At 34.9% G+C, this 24,781-nt stretch overlaps 1 protein-coding gene and 1 long non-coding RNA gene across 9 annotated transcripts in view; one reads left to right on the top strand and one right to left on the bottom strand.

The window, feature by feature from the left end:
- Positions 1-24,781, top strand: part of Upf2 (UPF2 regulator of nonsense mediated mRNA decay) — a 101,034-nt gene that overhangs the window by 52,448 nt on the left and 23,805 nt on the right. For 6 of the 7 annotated variants that reach the window (XM_041630763.1, XM_041630764.1, XM_041630760.1 and 3 more), the window contains exons 10-16: positions 1,406-1,519; positions 9,980-10,096; positions 12,132-12,317; positions 15,698-15,901; positions 16,805-17,080; positions 19,317-19,500; positions 24,420-24,559. In XM_041630763.1, coding sequence (XP_041486697.1) covers positions 1,406-1,519; positions 9,980-10,096; positions 12,132-12,317; positions 15,698-15,901; positions 16,805-17,080; positions 19,317-19,500; positions 24,420-24,559 — 1,221 coding nt within the window. The remainder of the gene's footprint in view (positions 1-1,405; positions 1,520-9,979; positions 10,097-12,131; positions 12,318-15,697; positions 15,902-16,804; positions 17,081-19,316; positions 19,501-24,419; positions 24,560-24,781) is intronic. The other variant, XM_041630765.1, reaches the window with a different exon arrangement.
- Positions 17,673-24,781, bottom strand: part of LOC121432652 — a 48,792-nt gene continuing 41,683 nt past the window's right edge. For both annotated transcript variants that reach the window (XR_005972212.1, XR_005972213.1), the window contains exon 5: positions 17,673-17,827. This is a non-coding gene — a long non-coding RNA (uncharacterized LOC121432652). The remainder of the gene's footprint in view (positions 17,828-24,781) is intronic.

Raw genomic sequence — 24,781 nt, 5'->3', positions numbered from 1 at the left:
AAAGTCATCACTAAAGAGACTGAGTATGGTGTCACATACCTATAATCCTATCACCTATGAGACAGAGACAGGAGGACTATTGCAAGTTTAAAACACCCTGGCCTAGATAGGATGCTTCAGGTCAGCCAGGACTACATAATAAGACCCTGTCTCAGTTGGTCAATCAATCGATCAATCAAACAAAAATCACTAAAACTTTAAATACTTATCTTTGTTTGCTATAGAAAGTAGATGTCTGAAAGTCAACAAATTCCATTGACTGTTTAGTTGTCTGGTTTATAAAAGTTCAATAAAATAATGATCATGAAGTATATGACTGCTGATGAGATTAGCCCTTGTTTTTATAAACTTGGAATTCCATCATATTATGCTGAGTAAATTTCAGTTGACAGTTTGGAAATTTGAATCTTGGTGTTTGATTACCCTGGTCAAATCATTGACACTTCTAAGATCTTTTTTTTAAATTGATTTTTTATTGAGCTTTACATTTTTCTCTGCTCCCCTTCCTGCCTCTCCCTTCCTCTTAGATCTTTCTCCTTCTTTCTCTCTCTTTTGCTGTCTCTCCACCCTACCCTGCTGCACCAGAAGAGTAAAGCTATCATTTTTCCCTGAACATTATAAATGTTCTGGATAAAATAAGTGGGTAATATTCTGGAAAGAGCATTGAATTAATTGGAGATGCTACTATCTCATAGTCGTTGTTTACATAATAATTTTCTAGACTGTCAATTTGGATTTATGAAAATATAATTCTACAACTAAACCTAATTACACTTTTCTTAATGTGTCTATATTATACTGTTTTAATGAAATTTTACTACATTTTATTACTTTTAAATGCACGCATCAGTGTAGAACTCAAATTTGCAAAGGATTTGAACTTTGACACATGATTATTTCTGGTAATAAAAACAACAGTGAATATATTGCATGTTTCATTGTAGTGAGTTATGCAAAATATGTAATATACATAGTATAACAACATCTGAAAATATTTTTCACTTAAATGAGCTTTTAGCATTTATATTTTTTAAAGCAGCATTTCCTAAAGTGTGTTCTTAAAATATTAATCTGATATACTGTTAATTGATAAAATTGCTTAGATTACTTGAGAAATACTGATTTAAATTCAGTGGGTTATTTTGAGGTCTTTAAGCCTTAAGAAAAATTATTAAGAAAAAATAGTGTGTTGGTTCCCCAAATTACTTGATCATGAGCAGTTTTGCAAAGCACTACCCAGAACTGGTGTGGACAATGTGGGCAAATTTTTCCTTAACTTAAAGTAATATGAAGACAAATCTTTACGAATTGATTTGAAATATTTGAAGTGAATTAAAATATATTAAAGTAGTTCATATCACAGGTATTCAAAATGTTAATTACTAAGCAATGTCTTACTTTATAGGTACGAAAAAAGGACCAGATCAACATTGAAACAAAGAACAAAACAGTTCGTTTTATTGGAGAACTAACCAAGTTTAAGATGTTCACCAAAAATGATACACTGCATTGTTTAAAGGTAGGTGCTGCAATATTTTTAATAGAAAAATTTTAAGTTTTGTTTATGTTATAGATAAAATGAAATGATTAAACATTTGATTAACTTAAGTCAAAGTTCATTTGTCAAGAGCAGTAAAAAGGAATATTGGTAAATATGAGTAAAATAGAAAAGAAATGGTAAAATGATAGATAGAAATTCAGAAATTTTAGTAATTAAATAAAAGGGACAAAATATATCATGTAAAAGCCATATAAGTACAATATTTAGTTAAAATAATTTGTTGCTATCTACAGGAGGGATGGTCCTAAAGAGATAAACAAAATAGGCTAGAGTAAAAAAAACAAAGTACACTTTGTAAATACTAGTCAGGAAAACTGATCTCACCAAACTGTTTTCAAAGTATGAGGCAGAAAGCATAATGAACAGAATCGCTCTTATTTATGGAGAGGTTTCTTAACAAGAAAGTATTACGGATCTAACAGCATAACTTCAAAATATATGAAGAAGTAACCACAGTAATGATAGGAAGAGTTCTGTTAGAGTTTGATGAACAGTTTATCAAACTTGGATCTAATTGACATTATATGTGACACCAAGATAATATCTTCAGATGTGCATGGGGTTACTGAAATACTTCAAATTATGTTTTTTGTCCATAATGAAATTAAATTAGAAATCAAATAATAACATTAATTTTATGTGGTAAAGTTAGAGCAGAATTGATGAACCTGCATTTTAAATTATTTTTTTTCTAAAATTCATTTTTTCCTAAAACAAACATTCTACTTAAACTGCATGTTTTTTTAAATTTAAAAATACTAATAGTTATTGTAGATATTCCCTAGGGAATCTCAAAAGAGTGTTTAACAGCAGAAGACATCTCAAGCAAACCTCAGGCAGCTAAGAGTGCCTGGGAGCCATGCCAGAGTCTCTTTAAATATATTAATTCATTTTTGTGTAATCTGAATTATATAAATCTATGTAGGAAGTGTACATGTTTCCTGACATAGAATTCTGTTTCTAAGAATTTATTTTAAGAAAATAGTCATCAGTATACGTACAGATTAATCTGCAGGGATTTTCTCATAACTTTTTGTTTTCTTTTTTGAGAGTCTCTCAAGCTTACTACTTTTTTCCTAAGGTACTAAGATAACAGGCATGTGACACTAAACCCAGCTTTCATACCATTTTGGGGTTTTGCATTTGTGTGTTTGTTTTCTGTCATTTTCAACAAATACTTTACATGTGAAGGCTGCTTTACCCTGTCTTAGGGTTTCTATTGCTGTGAAGAAACACCATGACCATGGCAACTCTTTTAAAGGAAAATGTAAACAGAAGTTTCCATCCTGCCCGGTCGGAAGAAATACACAGAGGCTTATATTAATCATAAACTATTTTGACCTATTAACTCAGGCTTATAGTAATTATCTCTTAAAAATTAAATTAACCTGTAATTCTTGTCTATGTTGAGCCACATGGACTTGGTACCTTTTCTCAGTGAGGCATTCTCATCTTGCTTCCTCTGATTCTGGCTGGTAACTGACTAGCTCAGCCTTTCTTCCCAGAATTCTCCTAATGTAGTCACCCCCCCTATACTTCCTGCCTGGCCAATCTGTGTTTTACTAAACTAATGCGAGTGACAAATCTTTACAGTGTATGAAAGCTTTATCCCACAGCTGGAAAGCATTTAATTGCTGCTGTTTTACAGTTCAGAGGTTTAGTTCATTATCGTCATGACAGGAAGCATGGCAATGTGCAGGGAGACATGGTTCTGAAGAAGGAGCTGAGAGGTCTACATCTGGATTAGTCGGCAACAGGAACAGAGAGAACCACTGGGCTGGGCTTGAGCTTTAGGAATCTCCAAGCCTACCCCAGTGTGTAAGTCAGTGTTTTGACTAGCATACGAAAAAATAGGTTTTAATGTGGCATTTTCATACACATATATTATTATACCAGTTCCTTTCCACCCCTCCCCATTCTTTTTAGTCTTGATCCTCTCTCCAGAGATCCCTTAGCTCTCATGTGTCCTGTTGTTTTCTTGTTCCTTGCTGACCCCTCTTTAGACCTCTTTCTTCCCCCTCATTGTTCTTTCTGCACATATACATATATAAACACACAGTTCAATCTAGTTTTCATGTGATAGAAAACATGTCTTCCTTATTTCACTTAACATAATCATTAATTTTTCTATAAATGATATAATTTCATTCTTACAACTAAATGAAATTCTGCTGTATATCTTTACTATGTGAGTTCCATATCTTGCCTGTTATATACAATAATATGACAGTAAACATTTATGTTCAAATATTTCTGTAGTCTGCTGGCCATATGGTTAGGAGTGGTATAGTTGATCATTAGGCAGTTCTGTTTTGGGGATTTTGAAGAATTTCCATACTGACTTCCATAGTGGCTGCACAAGTCTGTAATTTTTACTAGTTCTAAATAAGGATTTCCCTCTGCCTCATCAACATTTGTTGTCATTTGTTTTCTTTGTACGTGTAGGTGAGTACCTGTGTGTATGTGCTGTGTTGATGGTGGTGAGGTTGTGCCAGGTTGGGTATGTAGGTCAGAAGAACCTTGTTTTAGGCAGGGTCTCTTTGTTGAGCTTCCATGCATGTTCAACTATCTGACTCACAAGTTTCTGGGGGTCTCTTGTCTTTGCCTCTCATATCACTGCAGGAGCATTGGGATTTCAGATCCACATTCCATCCCTGGGAGGTCCTGTCATCATTGTTGATGTGACAGTGTTTATTGAGCCATCTCTCCAGTCCTAATTTTTTTTTTTTAAATTTGTGTGTTTTGGGTCATAGTTACTTTGATGGGTGGCATAAAATCCCAATGTAATGGGGTTTAATTTTCTTTTTTAAGATTTATTTATTTTTGTGTGTGGGCGTTTTGCCTGCATGAATATCTAGTGCACAATCTGTGTGCCTGGTCTCTACAGAAGTCAGAAAAGGGCACTGCAACCAGAGTTACAGATGGCTGCAAGCCACCCTCTTAGTGTTGTGAGAATACTCACGTATGAGAGTTCAGGTTCTCTGAAAGAGCAGTCTGCGCTTTTAAATGCTGAGCCATTTCTCTAGCCCTTGATGTAGTTTCAATTTGTATTTTCCTAATGACTAAAGTTTTGAACACTTTTTCAAATATTTTTCAGTCACTTGTATTTCTTCCTTTAAGAATTGTCTTTTCAATTCATTAGCGAAATTGTTGATTGGGTGTTTTGTCACTTTTTAATTTTGGGGGCACTTTATAGATTGTAGATATTGCTCCCTTGTCAGATTCTCACTTGTGCTGTATACTGTCTAATCATTCTGGTGTTTACTTCCTTTGCTGTGTACAAGCTTTTTAAAGTCGTGTGATCTCATTTGTCGGTCCTTAAGGTTGGTTCTTGAGCTATTGGAGTTCCTTTCCGTTATTTCCTGTGCCTATATGTTGAAGTGTTTTGCCCATGTTTTCCTCTAATACTAAGGTCTCTTATCCATTAAATTATTTTTTGGATAGTGAGAGGAGAGGGTGTGTGTGTGTGTGTGTGTGTGTGTGTGTGTGTGTGTTTTAAAGGCATGTATGCATGTACACGTGGAGGCCAGAGATTCATGTTAAGTGTCTCCCTCTACAGTCTCCACCTTATTTTTTGTGACAGTATTTTCAGTGAACCTGAAGCTTATTCATTTGGCTAGACAGGCTAGCTAGTAAGCTCTAAGGACTGAAATTAAGGTTCTTAAACTTAGAGGTTAAAGTTTGTGGTTCACTGAGCAATTTCCCCAGAACTCTTGTTCCATAATATGCCTGTCCAATTTTCCTGGCACTGTGCGAAGATTTCTTTTCTTAATTTATGCTTTTGACACTTTCATTAAAGATTAGGTGGGTGTGTATATATACGTGTGTGTGTGTGTGTGTGTGTGTGTGTGTGTGTGCGCGTGCGTGGGGGGGTACTTTTGGGTCCTCTGTTCTAGGCCATTGGTCTATGTGTTTGTTTTTGTGCTGATACCATGCTGTTTCTTTCTTTGTCTCTGTAGCATAGTTTGAGGTCAGAGTTTGTGGTACCTAGCATTCTTTCTGCTTAATAATTGCTTTGACTGTATAAGGTGTTTGTGTCTCTATATGAATTTTAATTTTTTTTCATTCTGTGAAGAATGTTATTGCGATTTTGATGGGAATTGCATTGTGTCTGTAACGTGTTTTCAATTATATGATCAATTTCTTTTTTTTATTATGTATGAGTGTTTTGTCTGCATGTATGTCTGTACACTGGTTGTATGCTTGATATGTTGGCAGTCAGAAGAGGGTATCAGATTCCCTCGAGCTGTAGTTACAGATGGTTGTGAACCCACCATGTGGGAACTGGGAATTGGACCTGGATCCTCTGGAAGAGTAAGAGTTCTTAACAGCTGAGCCATCTCTCCAGCACTCAATTATATAATCATTTTTACATATTAATTCTGCCAGTTCATGAGAATGGGAGATCTTTCCATCTTCCATTGTCATCTTCAATTCTCTTTGACTTTTCAGATTTTCATTGTAGAAGTCTTTCTCTTTATTGGATTACCTCCCACCTCTGTTTGTTAAGGAATTGTGAGTGGATTTTTTTACCTCCTGATTTCTTTCTCAGCAAGTACTTTTACTCACAGAGCCATCTAGTTAGCCTGGTTTGCAGGTTTGTTTTTTTTTTTTTCTGAGAATTTTATTCTATGTTCTAGACAATTGTTGTAGACAATTTTTTGTTATTTTTATCCAGTTTTATTATCAGGATGAGACTGCCTTTATAGAATGAGTGTTGTGGTGTTCCTTCTTCTGTTTCAGAGAACAGTTCTGTGAGTACTGGCTCTTCTTTAAGCACTTGGCAGAATTTAGCAGTAAAACTAATTTGTCCTGGGCTTCTTTGTTAAGGGCCCTTTACTATTTTAGTCTTATTGCTGGTTAAGGGTCTGTTTAAGTTGTTTGTGTCCTAGAATTCGATTTTGGTGTGTGATATATATCTAGGGATTTGTTTCTTGTATATTTTCCAGATTCTTTTGGAATATGAGTTTCAAAGTATTCCATAATGATATTCTGAATTTCACTGGAATCTTTTATTTTAAAAAATTTATTAATTTTACTTTTTTCAAAGGATTAATTTATGTCTGTGTGTGTTTATATATACATGTGTGTCACATGTGTGTGTTAGCTGTGTATGGGTGCCTGCAGAGACTAGATGAGAGCATTAAATTCCTTGAAACTGGTGTTAAAGGTTGTGAGCCACCCCAGTGTGGGTGCTGGAAACTGAACTCAGGTCTCCTATAGGATCAGCAAGTACTTGAATGCTGAGCCATCTGTTTAGCCCTGAAATATCTGACTTTTTATTGTCAGCACTCATAGCTGTAAACTTTTCTGTTAGAACCGCCTTAGCTGTATCCCAAAAGTTCTAGTAATTTTGACCTGCTTTTTCATTTGATTCTAGGAACTGAAATTTCCTCCCTGATTTCTTCAGTGACCCACTGGCCACTTAAGAGTGTATTGCTTGGTGCATGACATTAATCACAACGCCTGAGAGGCAGAGGCAGAGACAAGAGGATCTTTCTGAGTTCAAGGCCAGCCTGTTTTCCATAGTGAGCTCCAGGACAGTCAGGACTATACAGAGAAATTCTGTATTGATTTTATATATATATTGATTTTTTGAGACAGGGTTTCTCTGTAGTTTCGGAGCCTGTCCTGGAACTAGCTCTTGTAGACCAGGCTGGCCTCGAACTCACGGAGATCCGCCTGCATCTGCCTCCCAAGTGCTGGGATTAAAGGCGTGCATCACTACCACCTGGTAATATTTTTTTTAAAAAAAAAAAAAACCAAAGAGTGTATATGTGGTTGATGTCTAATAGTATTTCATTATGATCTGATAAAATACAAAAGTAATTTATATTTCTGTTGATTTTGTTCAGACTTACTTTGTGGCTTAGAATATTGTCTGTTTCAGAGATGGTATTACAGGCTACTGAGAAGAATTTGTATTTCATATGTTGAATGACTATTCTGTAGATATTTGTTATATTGATTTAACCTATGGTCTTATTTAACACTTCTTTTAATACAGGGTTTTTCCTGTGTAGAACAGCGCATGCCTGGCTTCTAACTTAATTCTTAAATCTCTTTGTGTATTAGTTGCCTGACTTATGTAAAGATGAGCATAGAGTTTGAAATTATCTGCTAATGTGTTAGGAACTGTGTCATCTATTTTACCTACTAGGTTTGTTTTATGAGATTGGGAACTCCAGATATTCACAGCATATCTAGCCATATTGTTAAGTCTTTTTTCATTGTTGGTATTATATACCAACATACATATATAATACATATAAAAATACGTATATATTTATTTTTTACTGTATGACTGTTTTGCCTGCATTATATTATGTCTTTTTTACTACATGTGTGCCTGAGTCCTGTGGACATTAGATTCCCTGTGAGCCACTATATGGGTGTTTGGAATTGAACCCGATCCTCTGCAAGAACAGTTAGTGCTCTTAACCTCTGAGCCATCTCTCCAGTTCTGTTTTTCATTATTGTTGCGTGTGTGTGTGTGTGTGTGTGTGTGTGTGTGTGTAGCCATGGTTTATGCCAGCTATCTTCCTCCATCTCTCTTCACTTTATATGTTGAATCTGGGTCTCACGCTTGAAACTAGTGCTCACTGATTTGGCTATTCTAGCTAGCCAGTTTTCCCTGGGAATACATTATCTCAGTCTCTTGAGCACCAAAATACAGGTGGCCACTATATCCACTCAGCATTTACATTGCAAGGAATTGAAATTTGCCCTTTATTCCAAGTGCTTTACCTGCTGAGCTATTTAGTTCCCTATCCCAGCCCCTGTTAAATGTTTGTGTAAATTGTTCACTTCATTATTATATAGTTGCCTACTTTATCTCTTTTGACTAAATCTGGTTCAAACTCCATTTTATTTTAAAGTAAATCTACTTTATTTTAATTGTTACTTTGACTTAATCTAGAAGAAAGTCTCAGTCAAGGGATTTCCCAGATCATATTGGCCTATGGGCATGTCAGTAGTGTATTGTCTTGGTTGGTAATTGATATAGCAGGAACCAGCCCCCTATGGATAACACAATACCTAGGCAAGTGGTCCTGGACTGTATTTATTTTTTTTATTTTATGTGCATTAGTGTTTTGCCTGCATGGATGTCTGTGAGAGGGTGTCTGTAGTAATAAGGGCGGCGGCGGGGCTGCGTCCCCGACACCCCAGCCGCCTGCCCGGCTAGCTTATGCCCGAAATAATTACATGGAAACTGTATTCATTTAATCACTGCTTGGCCCATTCTCTTCTAGGCTAATTCTCACATATTAATTTAGCCCATTTCTAATCATCTGTGTGTAGCACCCCAAGGTGCGCTTACCGGGGAGATTCTAGCCTAGTCCATCCTGGGTCGGAGCTTCATGGCGTGTGTCTGCCCGGGAGCGGGGCATGGCGTCTCTGCTGAGGCATCTGCTCAGGAGAGCAGAGCTGTGGAGTCTCTCAGCTCACTTCCTCTTCCTCCCAGCGTTCTGTTCTGTTTACTCCTCCCACCTATCCTCTAACCAATAAAATGGGCCAAGGCAGTTCCTTTATTAGCCAATGACCTTCCTCCATCAGGTGTCAGATCCTAGAGTTACAGATAGTTGTTAGCTGCCATGTGGGTGATGGAAATTGAACTCCTGTTCTCTGGAAGAGCAGTCAGAGCTCGTAACTGCTGAGCCCTGTGTCCAGCCCCCAGTCCTTGCTTGTGTAAGAAAACTAGTTAAGCATGTGCCTGTGAGCAAGCCAGCAGGCGGTATCCTTCTTCCATGGCTTCTTTGAGTTTCTGCTTGAGTTCCTTCCTGACTCCCCTCAATAGTGGACTATAAAACCTGTAAGCTGAAATAACTGTTTGCTCTTCCACATGTAGAGTGTTTTATTATAGCAGCAGAAAGGAGACTATAACAATGAGATATTGGATTAGCTATGTCAGTTTGTTTTCAGCTTTTGTTTGCTTTAGATATTTGCATTATGCATTGATTTCCATCTTTGACCTAATCTTTGAGTACCTTTGTTAGATGTGTTTCTTCCAGACAAGTAGTTAGATCTTGTTTTCTCTTATCCCATAAGCTAGTTATATTTCTTTTTTATTGATGAGTCTCTGAGCCCTTTTCCATTTAAGATAAGCCATCCACATACATGCACACATATACATAAACTACACACATACATAATAGAGTAAAATACATAGCATCTAATAAATATAGAAAAGAATTTGATATCAGTTTTCCTTTCTGAAAAGAGATGTTAAACATATCTAAGTTTTTAGTAAAGATTTGATGTTGAACAAGATATTCAGCAATAAAACCTACTAAAGTAGACTTGATTTTCATTATTGTCATATTACATGTTATTACACACAGATGCTTGTATTGTTTTCTTTCTCTCTTAGAATTCATGTGTTGTCTTTGTAGTTTTTCATCATTCTTATTATTCCAGATGCTTCTGTCAGACTTTTCTCATCATCATATTGAAATGGCATGTACTCTACTGGAGACCTGTGGACGATTTCTTTTCAGATCTCCAGAATCACACCTGAGGACCAGTGTGCTTTTGGTAAGGACTTGTAGATCCTGGTAAAAAGTTGAGGGTCTTGATTTACCTCAAGGATTCAAAGTATTAATCAATGTTGGTTGTCTTCCTCTGCCATTTGAGTACAAGCATTTCTGCCTAACCTAGAGTATACTGCACAAATGAATTGCTATCCTGGAAAGCCATAGGAATTTTTTCACCTTTGTTGCTAGTTAATTCAAAACAAAAATTAACCGGGCAGTGGTGGTGCACGCCTTTAATCCCAGAACTCGGGAGGCAGAGGCAGGCGGATCTCTGTGAGCTCCAGACCAGCCTGGTCTACAAGAGCTAGTTCCAGGACAGGCTCCAAAACCACAGAGAAACCCTGTCTCAAAAAACCAAAAACAAAACAAAAAAAAAAAAAAACCAAAAAATTAATGAGCTGGCAATACAGTTCAGTGGGTAAAAGCACTCTCTGTGCAAGGCTGGCAACCTCAGCTTGATTCCTGGAATCTACACAAAAAGTTACAAGAGAACTGACTCCATAAAGGTGTCCTCTGGCCTGCATACATACGCTATGACACACATGTACCCACATACACGTTGTGCGTGCATATTCACATATACATATGTGCACTTACTAATGATACATTTTTTATTAAGGGAGAATGAATTTTACTCAAAAACAAATTATTCAAATGAAAAGGTACTCAGTACTGTTTGGTGGGGATCATTTTTGGTTTTGCTGTTTCTACCCATTTTTAATGTGTCATGTAAAGTATAACCTAGAAACTATAAATTTTTAAAGATTTATTCATTTCTTATGTATATGACATTCTGCCTCCATGTATGCCCGCATGCCAGAAGAGGGCTCCATATCTCATTACAAATGGTTGTGAGCCACCATGTGGTTGCTGGGAATTGAACTCAGGACCTCTAGAAGAGCAGCCAATGCTCTTAACCACTGAGCCATCTCTTTAGCCCCCAAAATTATTTTTTATAATAAAAATTATAAAAATAGTGCTGGAAAGATGAAGCAATGGTTAAAACTATGTACTGTTCTTAGAGGACCTAAGTTTTGTTCCTGATGTATATTTTAGGTGACTCATAACTTCCTGTATTTTTGCAGGAGATCTCATACCCTATTCTGGCCTCCACAGGCATCACACACATATGTGCATGTGTACAACTCCATATATACATAATATAAAATACATAGATTTTAAAAGTTAGAGAAAATCATAAAATATAATCTTAAATTTTGATTTGAAAGAGAAGTTGTTTAGCTGATTAGGATTTTGAAATGAGCATCAAGTTTATTAAGCATTATTACACTTATTTCATAATGTAACCTACTACACATACCTTGGTTGTGACATTTTATCTACCTTACTTAATAATCTACTTTTGAGGCTAAATAGTTCTGGTAAGATTTGAGATGAAGAAACATGGATTTATTTGTATGGTTTTTGGCAGAAACTATTGTGATGACCATCAAATGAAACCAAAATGCTCTCATTCTAGGATTCTCTATTCCTAGCTTAACTTTTGTTCTCAGTGGTAAGATTCAAAGCTAAAGGTGTGTGTGTGGGATCACTCACCTTATCAGGATGTAAACTATCATGCTACCACAATTTTTAGAACATATTAGTTCATAGGGTTGAACCCAAAAAAATATTAAAAGAGTACTGCTATAAATGTGACTTGATTTATATCTACGTGAGCCTGTATTAACCCTGAGGAGCAGAAGGCTCAAATGTGTAAGTGAAATTAAGGAATAGAAATCAGATAAAAGTACAACTCTGACTTGAGCTGTTCTGTGTGTAACTGATTATAAATTCCTTCTTAGAGTTTATGTCATCCAGTATTTTACCATTTAATCTGGACTATCTCTACAGAGAAGAAAACTGTTAGCCCCCAAGGTCTTAGAACTTAGTGTGGTCAACTTCAACTTGAAGTGTGACTGAAAAGGTCTCCTCATCAGGATTTAGCCTCTATGCCATAGCCCTTTCAGAGCAGGTAAGTGTTTTTACTTCATGCATTATAGAATGTTTGGGTTAATCTAGACATTTTCTTTTAGGAACAAATGATGAGAAAAAAACAAGCAATGCATCTTGATGCACGGTATGTTACAATGGTAGAGAATGCATATTACTACTGCAACCCACCTCCAGCTGAAAAGACTGTGAGAAAGAAACGTCCTCCTCTTCAGGAGTATGTCCGAAAACTTTTGTACAAGGATCTCTCTAAGGTCACTACTGAGAAGGTAAAATCTGAATCAGATCATTTAGTAATGGTCACCTTGAAATTTGTGATGATACTGCACTCATACACATTCTAGAACAGGTAGGAGTAGACCACTTTTCTATTATGAATGATTTTGTTCAAGTTATCCTAAGAAGGAATTCATGGGATGGTACAGAATATTTAAGGTGTATGCCTTGTTTTTTTTTGTTTTGTTTTGTTTTTGTTTTTTGACTTTTTATCATGTTTTGTAACTGGAGGTTTCTCTCCCACCCTCCAGTTCTGAAAAACCACTCTGAGGCTTAATATTAATTAAAACTCTTTGGCCTATTAGCTCACGCTTATTATTAACTAGCTCTGACAACTTAAATTAACCCATTTCTATTATTCTATATTTTACCGTGAGGTTTGTGTCTTGTTACCTCACATCTTGCTTCTCTGGTGGCTGTTGGCATCCCCCTTGACTCCATGTATTCAGTTTGGCTTTCCCACCTGGCTATATACTGCCCTGCCACAGGCCAAAGCAGCATCTTTATTAAACATTGGTAATAAAACATATTTGCAGCATACAGAGGGGCAGCCCACATCAGTGTTTCACTTCTAAATTTAATTGTAATGCTGTACATATTTAAAATGTTTTCTTTCTGTTGTTCTTTTTATATTGTTGTTTAGTGTTTATAGGGATGCTGGTGATAACCAGAGCCTTGTGCATGCTAGACAGAAAACTGGTACATGATCCCTCTGAAGTTTCATAAATTGAGATATCTATTTTTTTGAGAGTATCACAACAAGATGATATTTTTCAGAAAAGGCTACGAACCACTTAATTGTTGTGGTTACCTTGTTAAAAACTGTACTTTTTAAGATGTTCCTTGTTAACTTTACAAGTTGGCATGTAATAAACTGCAGAGCTTTATTGTTTAGGGTAGAAAGTGTTAAGAAATGACTACACCTTTGAAAATTGAAGCTGTGCTTCAGAGTTGTTTAAAGCAGTTTTAGAATGGGGTGAAAGTTTGGAAGCATTGGAAGGTTCCATAGTGATGAAGTGGTGACATTTCCAGTGAAAGTGATAAGGAGAGCATGCTCAGTACTTTGCTCAGTACTTGAAAGATGGCTATAGAAAACAGCCATGAAAGGACTATTTCACAATCTGCCAGTAGTATCCGTTTTCTTCCATAATAAAAGTGGAGAGTCTGTCTTCAGCGAGAGCTCTGCAGATTATCTTGTTTCTAAGAAATTTTGAAATAGTAAAACTAACATCTAGAGCATTTTTATCTTACTATACACTTCAGTATATGCTACACATAACTTGTTTGATCCCGTGAACTAGGAAATAAGTGTTAGTACTTTTACTATTTGACACACAAGGAAACCGAAGTTATCCTCTCTCTTAAGTGACTTAAAACATTTGTGTGTATGTATACATGTCTGTGTGTGTGCATGTATATATTCATGTAGAGGCCAAAAGGTTAGTAATGATCAGGTGTTTTCTCTCACTAAATTGTGAGCTCACAAATTCAGCTTTCCTGACTTGTGAGCAAATTTCAGGTAGTTTCCTGTCCCTGCCTGTCCAGCATTGGATCGCAGGAGTGTTTTCAAGCCTGGCTTTTTTTTTTTAATGTGGACTTTGAGGGGCATCAAACTCAGGCCCTCATGATTGCATAACAGGCACTTCATAGCTGAGCCGCTTCCCCAACTTGATTTTTAAACTTTTTAAATATACCAAATAATGGGTCTCACTATGGCTTTTTCATACATAATGTGTCATTCTTTTTCCTCCTCCTACCCTCCCCCACACCTCCTTTTTCTTCTTGATCCCCTTCTGTCCTTCTGTTAGTCTTCTCATCTTTCATATCTCATACATTCCTTTACCTTCCCTTATTCTGTCCTTCCCCATCATCCATCCAAGTTTTTGTCTTTATTCCCCAAGTTTTTTTATACTTTGTATTCTACAAATGCATACACACATACATAACATAAATTTAAATTTAGAGTCCCCATGAGAGAGAATGTGTGCTATATGTCTAAGTATGATTTATCTTGCTTAATATAATGATCTGTATCTCTATTTTCCTACAAATCTCATAACTTCATCTTTTTTTATAACTAAGATTCCATTGTGTGCTATATTTTTTTTATTCATTCTCTGTTGATGGGCGTCTTAACTATTGTAAAAAGTGTACCAGTAAACACGGATGTTCAGGTATCTCTGTGGTACGGTAACTTAGAATACTTTAGATATATACCCAGGTGATATATTTGGTCATATGGTGTAATAGTTTTGTTATTAGTTTCCTTGAAGAATATTCCCATTGACTTCCATAGTGGCTATACTAGTTAATATTTCTACCAATTGTGATGCAAGGTTTATCTTCCCACATTCTTATCAGCTTTTTTTTTTTTTTTTGATGATAGCCATTATGATTGGGGTAACATGGACTCATAATGTTTAATTTCTTTCTTTGATGGCTTAGGATTTTGAACACTTTTCCATATATTTATTATCATTTATGTTTCTTTCTCCTAATTCATTTATTGATTAGAAGATATTGTCAGTATTTAACTAAACAGTAATAATCAGTTCTCATTTCTATATCTTTTCACTCTGGTGATTTTTAATTTTTTTTCAGGTGCAGGAGCTTTTAAATGTCAACTCCGTTAATTTTTTGGGTTATTTCTTATGCTTATGTAGTTCTTTTAAGAAGGCCTTTCCTGTGCCTGTGTGTTAACATGTTTTCCTCTAGACTTTCAACATTTCAGGTATTTCATTAATAAAGTCTCAATCCATTTTGAATTTGCTTTTCAAGGGAAAGATAATGATCCAGCTTCATTTTTTCCCTGATGGATATCCAGTATGTTTTGCTAAAGAGGCTGTCTTGTTTGGTTTTGTTCTCTGGTGTATGTTTTTGTGAAAGATTAGATGGCTCTGATTGTGTAAGTTTATTTTTTAGGTCATCTGTTCTGTTTTATTGGTCTGAACTTGAGGGTTGATTTTTGTTTTTTTGTTTTTTTTTTTGTTAGAAAGTAAATTTTGAAGTGAGATTATTTGTGTCAAACAAGAGAACACTAATTTTGGCAAACCTTGGCTTTTCTTTTTCAGTGAGCTAAGTCTTTAACTATATACCATTAGTTTGATTTTTTTTTTTGTAATTACCTACTAAGCCATCTCATTAGCTCTTCTTTAAGAACCCAAAAACTCTAAGAATTTTGAGAAAGGTTTAGAGAATAATGATAATAAATTTTCAGTATTAATAAATCTCATTTTACCTGTTTCTAAAGTAAGAAAATTGAAGTATTTCAGATTTTAAAAGTTCTCTGTCTCTGCATGATAATAAGACTAAATAAAGTAGCTGAATTATTATACATGCTTATCTTAATAATTTAGATATTTTCTTCATGTAGGTTTTGAGACAAATGCGAAAGTTGCCCTGGCAAGACCAAGAAGTAAAAGACTATGTCATTTGTTGTATGATAAACATCTGGAACGTGAAGTACAATAGTATTCACTGTGTAGCCAACCTCTTGGCAGGATTAGTACTCTACCAGGAGGATGTTGGAATCCATGTTGTGGATGGAGTACTTGAAGATATTCGACTGGGAATGGAGGTAACAGATTTCCTTTATTGTCACCGGGTTAGAATTTGTGGAGAACATAAACAGTCTCTAAATCTTAGAATTAAATAATAATTTGGGCACACACCTTTAATCCCAGCACTCGGGATGCAGAGGCAGGAAGATCTCTGTAAGTTCAAAGCCAGCCTAGTCTATAGAGTTGAGTTCCAGAATAATCAGGGCTACTCAGAGAAACCTTGCCACGAAAAAACAAACAAACAACAACAAGAACATACAAAAAGAAAAATAATTATTGGAATAACTGTTCCTTTTTTTCATTAAATTATTTGCTGCTCCTTGGGAGTTATTTGTGAATAAACTTGTATTAAATTTCCTGCTACAACCTCAGACAGTCACTAGTATTTTTTTTTCTGAAGCTTTTTAAAGCTTATTTTGTCAGATTATACTAAATTTTTATTATTTCTAACTTACTGTTGAGAATTAACTTTGAGGAATTTATAAGCATATTAATTACAAAAATTGATAATTATAGGAATTTTCTTTAAGTACTTTTTACTTTTATTTTCTTTTTTTCTAAGTACTTTTTAAATAATATGAATCTTATATAATCAACAACTTGTGTTTCTTGATTCATAGTTTACAAAGAATAGGTTGGGTGGGCTGATAGGAAGAATTATAGTGTAACTATTTAGGAAAAGCTCATTTAATGATAGCTTAATTTTCAACTTAATATCTAACATGTTCTTTATATGCCTAAAGAGTGAAAGAATACTTAAAGTTGGCCACATTATTAGGCAAAGAATAAGGAAATTATCTTCATTTCTCTGGTGAATGTTCTTTGAATACTTGATAACTGTTAAGTTTGATTAACCCCTCCAGTTATTTTGCTACTCTTCAGTGAAAACCTGTGGGGTGTTTTTTTGTTTTGTTTTTCAGGTTAATCAACCTAAATTTAACCAGAGGCGTATTAGTAGTGCCAAGTTCTTAGGAGAACTTTATAATTACAGAATGGTGGAATCAGCTGTTATTTTCAGAACTCTTTATTCTTTTACTTCATTTGGTGTCAACCCTGATGGTTCTCCAAGTTCACTGGACCCTCCTGAGCATCTGTTTAGAATTAGATTAGTATGTACTATTTTGGATACCTGTGGCCAGTACTTTGACAGAGGTTCCAGTAAACGAAAACTTGACTGCTTCCTTGTATATTTTCAGGTATGTAAGCACAATATGCAGTTTGGTATCATTGAATGAATATACAACAAAAATTTTAGCAAAGACATGATATATGTTTATATATGTTCAAAATTAGGTTGTACTTATTGTAGAGACCTTAAATTAATTGTGTGATGGATTCATACACAAACACACTCTAATTTTTTGCAGCATTTATTATCAATAATGATTGGTTGCTAATTTTGAGAATTATGTAGATTGTGAATTTGGCACAGTATATAGATTATGGTATTTGATACAGTAATTCTTAAAGTACCTGAAGGTTTTGGGTGTTTGTTTTTTGAGCAAGTGTGTCACCATAGCCCAGGCTGGCCTTGAATTCATGACCCTCCTGCCCCAGCTTCCCAAGTGCTAGGATCATAGATATGCATTGCCACAACCAGCTACTTGCAACTTGATAACATTCTTCTCTCATGCATGTTTTAGTTTATATCCAAAATGCTTGTTTCTAAAAGATCCAATTTAATCTGCTTAATTGTTTACTTACTAACCTATTTAGAGAAATAGCAGATCATGTAAACATTTATAGTTCAGAAACCAAATGCATTTATTAGTAAACTCTTGGGCTGTGCTTTTTATATTTTATTTATTCCATAATTCGATTTAGATTAAGTATGGCGTAAATTAAATTCAGTACAAATATAGGTGTAATTGTACAACTTCTGTAAAGTTTGTATCGCACACGGTAACTTCTAGGTTGGTTGCACATACCTCAGTCATCATTCCCTGTAAAATACAATATAATAAATATTAATTAGAAAGGACAGCTCGTCATCAAATGCTTAAGTTGTTGCTGAGTAAATATCAATAGTATTCGATCATACACAACCACAGTTGTTAGCAATTTACCTCTTGAGAAGAAGTATTATAACTCCAGGCATTGGAAATGCATCCACATAGTAGCCAGGATTGATCTGGGAGTAAATAATGTTGGGGAATTTCATTTTTAACTTAATCCTACTCCTGTATCTACTGCCTTATTTTATGAATTTATGAGCAAGAAAAGAGGGAAGAAGTTCGCAGGTTTGGGAGTCAAAAGTCTGTTTTATGTAAGGACTGTCTTAAACTGGAGATGTCTATATTAAATACTTGAGTTATGCTTAAAAGAGATGGCTGTAAGTATTAATATCCAAAGTAGAATCTTTTTTGATGCCTGCTATTTCAGCCTCAGATACAAGAGCCACACAGAAATACCCAGGACTGAAAATCAACAAAGGTGTTTTCCAAGTTAGTTTGATAGAAAAATAAGAGTTAGGCTTCAGAGATGAGATTTTTATTCTGCCTAGAATATGAAAATGTAAGCCCTCTACGGTGAGGTTGTTATATCTCACTAGAATAGGTATAGGTTATGTTTTAGAAGGTTCTAGAAGGCAGGTTAAAAAAAATGCTGAACTCCAAGTGCATGTGTATTATCTGGGACATTGCTAAAATGATTGGAACTTAATCTACATTTCATTTTAATAAGCTTCCTGGTGAGACCCACACTTTGAATAACAAGAGCCTAGGCCACAAGGTGAAGAGGAAGAAGAACACGTTTGTGCTAGCAAAAATATATTTTTTATAAAAAAGCATTTTTTATAATATATATGTTTAGGTTGTGCTACTTGTTAATATATATTAGGAATAGAACATGAGCGGGTAAAATGATGGAACACACTAGTATAGAGGAGAAATATCTACATAGTAGCATGTACATGGTAGCTGTTTAGTAAATGTTCATAATTTACTTATATTTTTCAAAAAGTTCAATCCTCAAATACTTTAATGACCTTTTTAAAAAAAATATCGAAGCAAATAGCATAGAAAAAATAATGACAATTTATCAAAACTGTGGCATCGAATCTGCTTCTATAAAGTTAAATGTGTCAACTATGGGGCATGGAAATGGGTTTTCTACTTTTGTTTCAGAGTACCTGAAAGAGTATTTGGCATTTCGTTTATACTCTCCATGTCTGTTTCTTTCTTTCTTTTTTTAACCTATGACAGCCAGAATAAAAATGTTTGACTAAAGTCAACAACTGGCTCAAAAATTACATAGATAGGAGGAAATGGTTGGGATTAGGATCATTGCTATTGACTTTTAATAAAAAGTATAGGTTTCTTGTTCAATCTTTTAACTTAGTTATTTTAACTAGGTAACATCACAATACAACTTATATTTTAAATTTTTGTTATTAATTTCTTATAGCTAAATTTATTTTTCATTTGTTATCAGCGTTATGTTTGGTGGAAGAAAAGTTTGGAGGTTTGGACAAAAGACCATCCATTTCCTATTGATATAGATTACATGATCAGTGATACACTAGAACTTCTAAGACCAAAGATCAAACTCTGTAATTCTCTGGAAGAATCCATCAGGCAGGTACAAGACTTGGAACGAGAATTCTTAATAAAACTAGGTAAGCAATTCGTTACAGAGAGAAAATGAAGGGGCTTTGGTCAGATTGTCTCTAGAATCTGTTTTGTAATGTTTCCAGTCAGAGTTTTGTATTTGCATACTTTGTATCTTTGATGTTGAGTATTGCATAATAGGGTTAGGTGAGACCTTTGTGACCTATTTGGTTTCACTAAGAGATCTCAGATTGAAAAAAAAAAAAGTCAAGCAGGACTTAAAGCAAGTGATAGTGAAGGAAAAATACAATCTTGTGAACTGCTCTTAATTTTAGACTCGGGTTTCTGATCAAGCCTTTGGATGAAAGGTCTCATATATATCGCATATTTTCAACTGCTATTATTCCTGAGAACACACGGACTTTGGAGTGTGGAAGGGAGTACCACTTTAAAGTTTGGAGTAACTCTACAAAATTTCCGATCTTATTCGTTAGTAGAGTTGGCTGTCCTTCAGAGTCTAGAGAAAATGCGCTGCTAGAAGATTATCTTTACAATTCTCTTCATCCTTCTGAGGTAGTTGTAGAAGACTTAACCTCATTTGTGTGTCACCCCCTGAGGAATACAGCAGTATACTAGCTCTGTCACCAGGTAACAAGTACAAGGTCTAGTCATGTCAACCTAGTTTGTATGCTAACAGCTCTTCTGTCTCATCTGTTTTATTGTAGTATTTTCAAAGTTATGTTTTCAGGATTGGTAAAACTATTATTTTATTTCTCATTAGCATATAGAATGTTCATGCACATCTTTAGTTTCAGTTACGCTTATGCTATTACTTTATTAGGTTATATGTCTCAAGAATCAGTTTAAAGTAAAGGGGGCATAAATAATAGTCCCCTCCCTACCCCAGGCATCCAGAATATTGGTAACTTGCTATCTCCAAGGTAATTCCTCATTTGGAGAACATACTTGTGCTTGCCTGGTTCTTTCAAATTCCTGCCACTGACTGTGCAAGTACTTTCCTGTTGCTCACCTCACAAAGAACTAGGGTGAATCTTGGCTTTTCAACCTTGACCCAAGTTACCCAATTTCTTTTTCTTTTCAGATTTCCAATTACATAAACACTTCAGCAAAGCTTATCATCTTATATTTATCATTTTAAGTATTCATATTCTTTATATGTTTTTTGTAGTAATAGGGACGGCGGGGCTGCATCCCCAGCACCCGGCCGCCCCTACGGCTAGCTTTACCCAAAATAATTACACAGACACTGTATTCTTTTAAGCACTGCTTGGCCCTTTAGCTCTAGCACTTACAGGCTAATTCTCACATCCCGATCAACCCATCTCTAATAATCTGTGAGAACCGGTCTTACCGGGAAAATTCTAGCCTAGTCCATCCTGGGTCGGAGCTTCATGCCGGGAGTGGGGCATGGCGTCTCTCTCAGGCGTCTGCTCCGGAGAGGAGAGATGTCGAGACTCTGACCTCACTTCCTCTTCCTCCCAGCATTTTGTTCTGTTTACTCCACCCACAGGGCCAAGCAGTTTCTTTATTGGCCAATGACCTTCCTCCATCAGTTTTTAAATTGTTAAAGTGTAGCCTAGAGCCCAGAAATTTTCATAAATGGTTCAACTGCATGTAAAGATAGAGAAAAGATTATTTTTTTGTAAATTAAAGAGTTAAAAGACTGAATTTCTTTTGGGAGGGCCCAAAGAGCAAAAAATGAATTACCATATATGGTTTGAAACTCTAAATATGGTGGCACTTAAAATGGGTCTGTGCCAAGTTGTCTCTGTTTTCCTCCTGACTTTAGAGGTTAGATAAAAGGAAGAGTTTATATGCAGAGGATATATTTTAAGTAAGCTTTCTGTTAATAGACTATAGGATTGTGCAATATTTTTGCCTTTCATTGTTTGTCTTTATGCACCTGGAAACGCCTCATTTTAGTTTTATAGCATCCAGTGCAAAGAGTAAAGCTAGTGGGAAATACTAAAATTATTTTTTAATGTCTTAAACCATTTACAGTATTATCACAGATAATGTTTATGGCAGTTATTCTGAATAATTCAAAGAAAATCACCTATTGCATTCAGAAAGAATGATGTGTTGATATACTTTGTATTCTTTTTTTATTTTTCATGGTTTTTGCTGTTTTGTAACTGGACTTTTTTAAATCTTTTTTTTTTTTAAATAGATTATATTCCTTTGTTTGAATTTGCCTTAGTTACTTAATTCTATTGTTTGACTCTAAGGTTTTTCCCATTTTATACACTGTTATTTTTAAAGTGACTTTCATTTGTTTAGATAGATCGACTAGAACGAAAAGGGGGCTAAGACTTTTTTAAATTAAAAGTAAAGCCAAAGTGATATTATTTAATTTTATTTTGGGAGTTCCAACTAGTACTGCAAAGAACAGATGAGAGAGAAGTGACAATAATATTCAAGCCAGGTGGTGGTGACACAGGCCTTTAATCCTGGCACGCAGGAGGCAGAGGCAGGCGGATCTCTGTGAGTTGGAAGCCAGCCTAATCTACAGAGTAAGTTCAAAGACAGTCAGGGATACACAGAGAAACCCTGTCTGGAAAAATAAAAACATAAAAATACAAAAATGAAAGAAAATAAGATACATAAATAAATATGTTTTAGAGCAAAAGAATATGTTTCTTAAATTGTAAACAAAGCCAAAAGCTATTAAAGGTCCAAAACTAGTTCTAATTAATAATAAATAAGGCAATTTAGCATATGATGAATAAGGATTTTTAAAAATAGAATAAAGAAAACCAGTGAACCAAATGTGTTGAATATTTATTTTTTAAAGGCTTAAAAATGATTTAGTACCAGTGTTTCCCAATTTTAAATTGTAGAAGAATGCACCCAAAAATAACAAATTTGGTTGTTTGAAATTTTCTGTATATGTGGTTCAGTGGCAAACACCTGTAATCTCAGCACTTGGAAGGCAGAGGCAAAGAGTCAAAGGCCAGTATGAATATTAAGGGAGACTCTGTCCCAGAAAAACAAGATAACAAATCCACAAAATAAACAAAACTCAACAAAATGCACACATTTTATACAGTTTGAAATTAAGAGAAAAATTTTTTCCATGCCAAGTTATTATCACTTTTAAATGAAGTGCACAAGCAAATTGATAGGCTAGCATCTGTAAGGATAGGTAAATGAACATGACATATGTAAACCAAGAAAGTTTGTTCTAATGAATATGGTTTGTTTGCCAGAATGATGGAGGTATTACTTATGTGTCACAAACAAAGCTCAAATTAAAGCACCAGCTAAGGTATAAGACAGGATAAAAAACACACGCTCTTGTGACTTCCAACTATATGGAGGATAAGTTCAACTAAGCAGAGAAATACACGTTAAACCACCTAAACAGAGGCTTTGCAGCTGTTACCACTCCTGTGATAAGCAGAAAAACTGAATCACGAAGCAATTCAAGTTGAAAGATAAATGCATTTTATTTTGTTCCCCAAGTATACTTCTAACATTTTAATATTCTAAATTTTGTCTGTATTTTGCATGGTTTATATACATTGTTTACATTGACAGTTTCCTAGGAATTCATAGTTTAGTTATTATTTAGTTGAGCAAATGCAAAAAGCAGTACTTAAAAATTGGTTTTGAAGCTTTGTTGCAGTACAAATGAAATGTTAGAAATAATATTTTTCCTGATATTTTGGAAGCATTACTATCAAAATGGTTCCTTACATATTGTTTTCTCAGTGATGCATATTTAAAGAAGGGAGGACAATGATGTAATGTTTCATATCACAGAAGTTATCTCTGTGTTGATATGTTTACTGGTAACATTTAGACTTTGCCTTTGATAATTATCAGTCATATTTTGGTTTTTAAAATGTTTTTATTATTATTTATGTGCATTGGTATTTTACTGTGTATAGGTGTTGGGTCCTGGAGTTGCAGACAGGTGCAAAGTGTCATGTGGGTTTGGGGTACTGAACCTGGGTCCTCTAGAAGAGCAGTCAGTGCTCTTAACCGTTGAGCCATTTCTCCAGCCCCCAAATGTTTTGTTTTTAAAATCTAGTTAGGGATTTGCAAGATGGCTCAACAGGTAAGGATGCTTGCCACCAAACCTGACCTTGACTTTGGTTCCTGGAACTTACATGGTAGGAGAGAACTGACTTCTGTAGGTTGTCCTCTGACCTCAACACTTATGCCATGACATGATATACACACAACATACATATACATACACATACACACATAAAATCTACTACTTTTATGTATGAAAGCTAGTAAGCAATAAGTAAATACTTCCATTAATGGAAACGTAACCTGAGACACTATCTGTTGGTCTTCAGTATGAATTTTGCTTTAAAATTAGGTACTTCTGAACTTTATTCATCTATTCTCTTTTTCCCTCTAGACTGAAAATAGGTACATTAATTGCTCTGTGCTTAAATAATTTTACCAGTTGCTTGGGCTTAGAGCACTAGAGTAAATTTTTGTTGTTACTGATTTGTCTAGTAATTCAAACGCTGACATTTGATACTCATAAAATGCAAAGACTAATACACATTATTAGTAATTCTTTCCTTTTTAAAGTGCATTGAAATTGATAGCCAAATGTAATTTCTCCATTAAAGTGACTTGATTTTTATTTTATTTTTGTAGTTTTGGAGCTTGCTGAACTATTATTTGTAGACTGTGGCCATGGGTCTTTTTTATATATGTCTGAGAGAGTTTAGTCGGGATAGGATACTCTTTTAAGTATTTGAAGCTTTAAGAAAAGGGAAAAGAGGTATATACATACTTACATATTATTTTTCTAGTCTAGAGGCAAATGTATAGTTTTTTTACAGTGTTTCTCAATTATTTTCAATTCTGATCATTTATTCTGAGAAAATGGCTTTTGATTATTTAATTCATAATTTTTAAGTAAAGCGTTGGTTTAAAAAATATTATAGTGTTTATCTTTCTAAATGTATTTTCCTACTTTTATCCTGTTTTCAAGGCCTAGTAAATGACAAGGAGTCCAAAGATTCTATGACAGAAGGGGAAAATCTTGAAGAGGATGATGAAGAAGAAGAAGGAGGAGCTGAAACTGAAGAACAGTCTGGAAATGAAAGTGAAGTGAATGAGCCAGAAGAAGAAGTAATTTCTTTTATATCTACAGATAAATTTGTGGCTATATGTGCAGAAGAATATTTGATCGAGTAAATAGTTTAAAAGCTTTTTATTACATACACACACATGGCCCTGTCTGTACCATAGCACACAATTGGAGCTCAGGGATCAGTTTGTAGGAGTTAGTTTTCTCTTTGGGTTTTAGGGGTTATACTCAGACCATTAGGCTTGGCAGTAAGTGCTTTTCCA

The sequence above is a fragment of the Microtus oregoni genome, unplaced genomic scaffold, assembly GCF_018167655.1.
Source record: "Microtus oregoni isolate MIOR12 unplaced genomic scaffold, Mior012 000035F_ref0000213, whole genome shotgun sequence".
NCBI classification, from domain to species: Eukaryota; Metazoa; Chordata; class Mammalia; order Rodentia; family Cricetidae; genus Microtus; species Microtus oregoni.
Note: the sequence above shows the minus strand (reverse complement) of the source record. Positions and strands in the feature narration are given on the sequence as shown.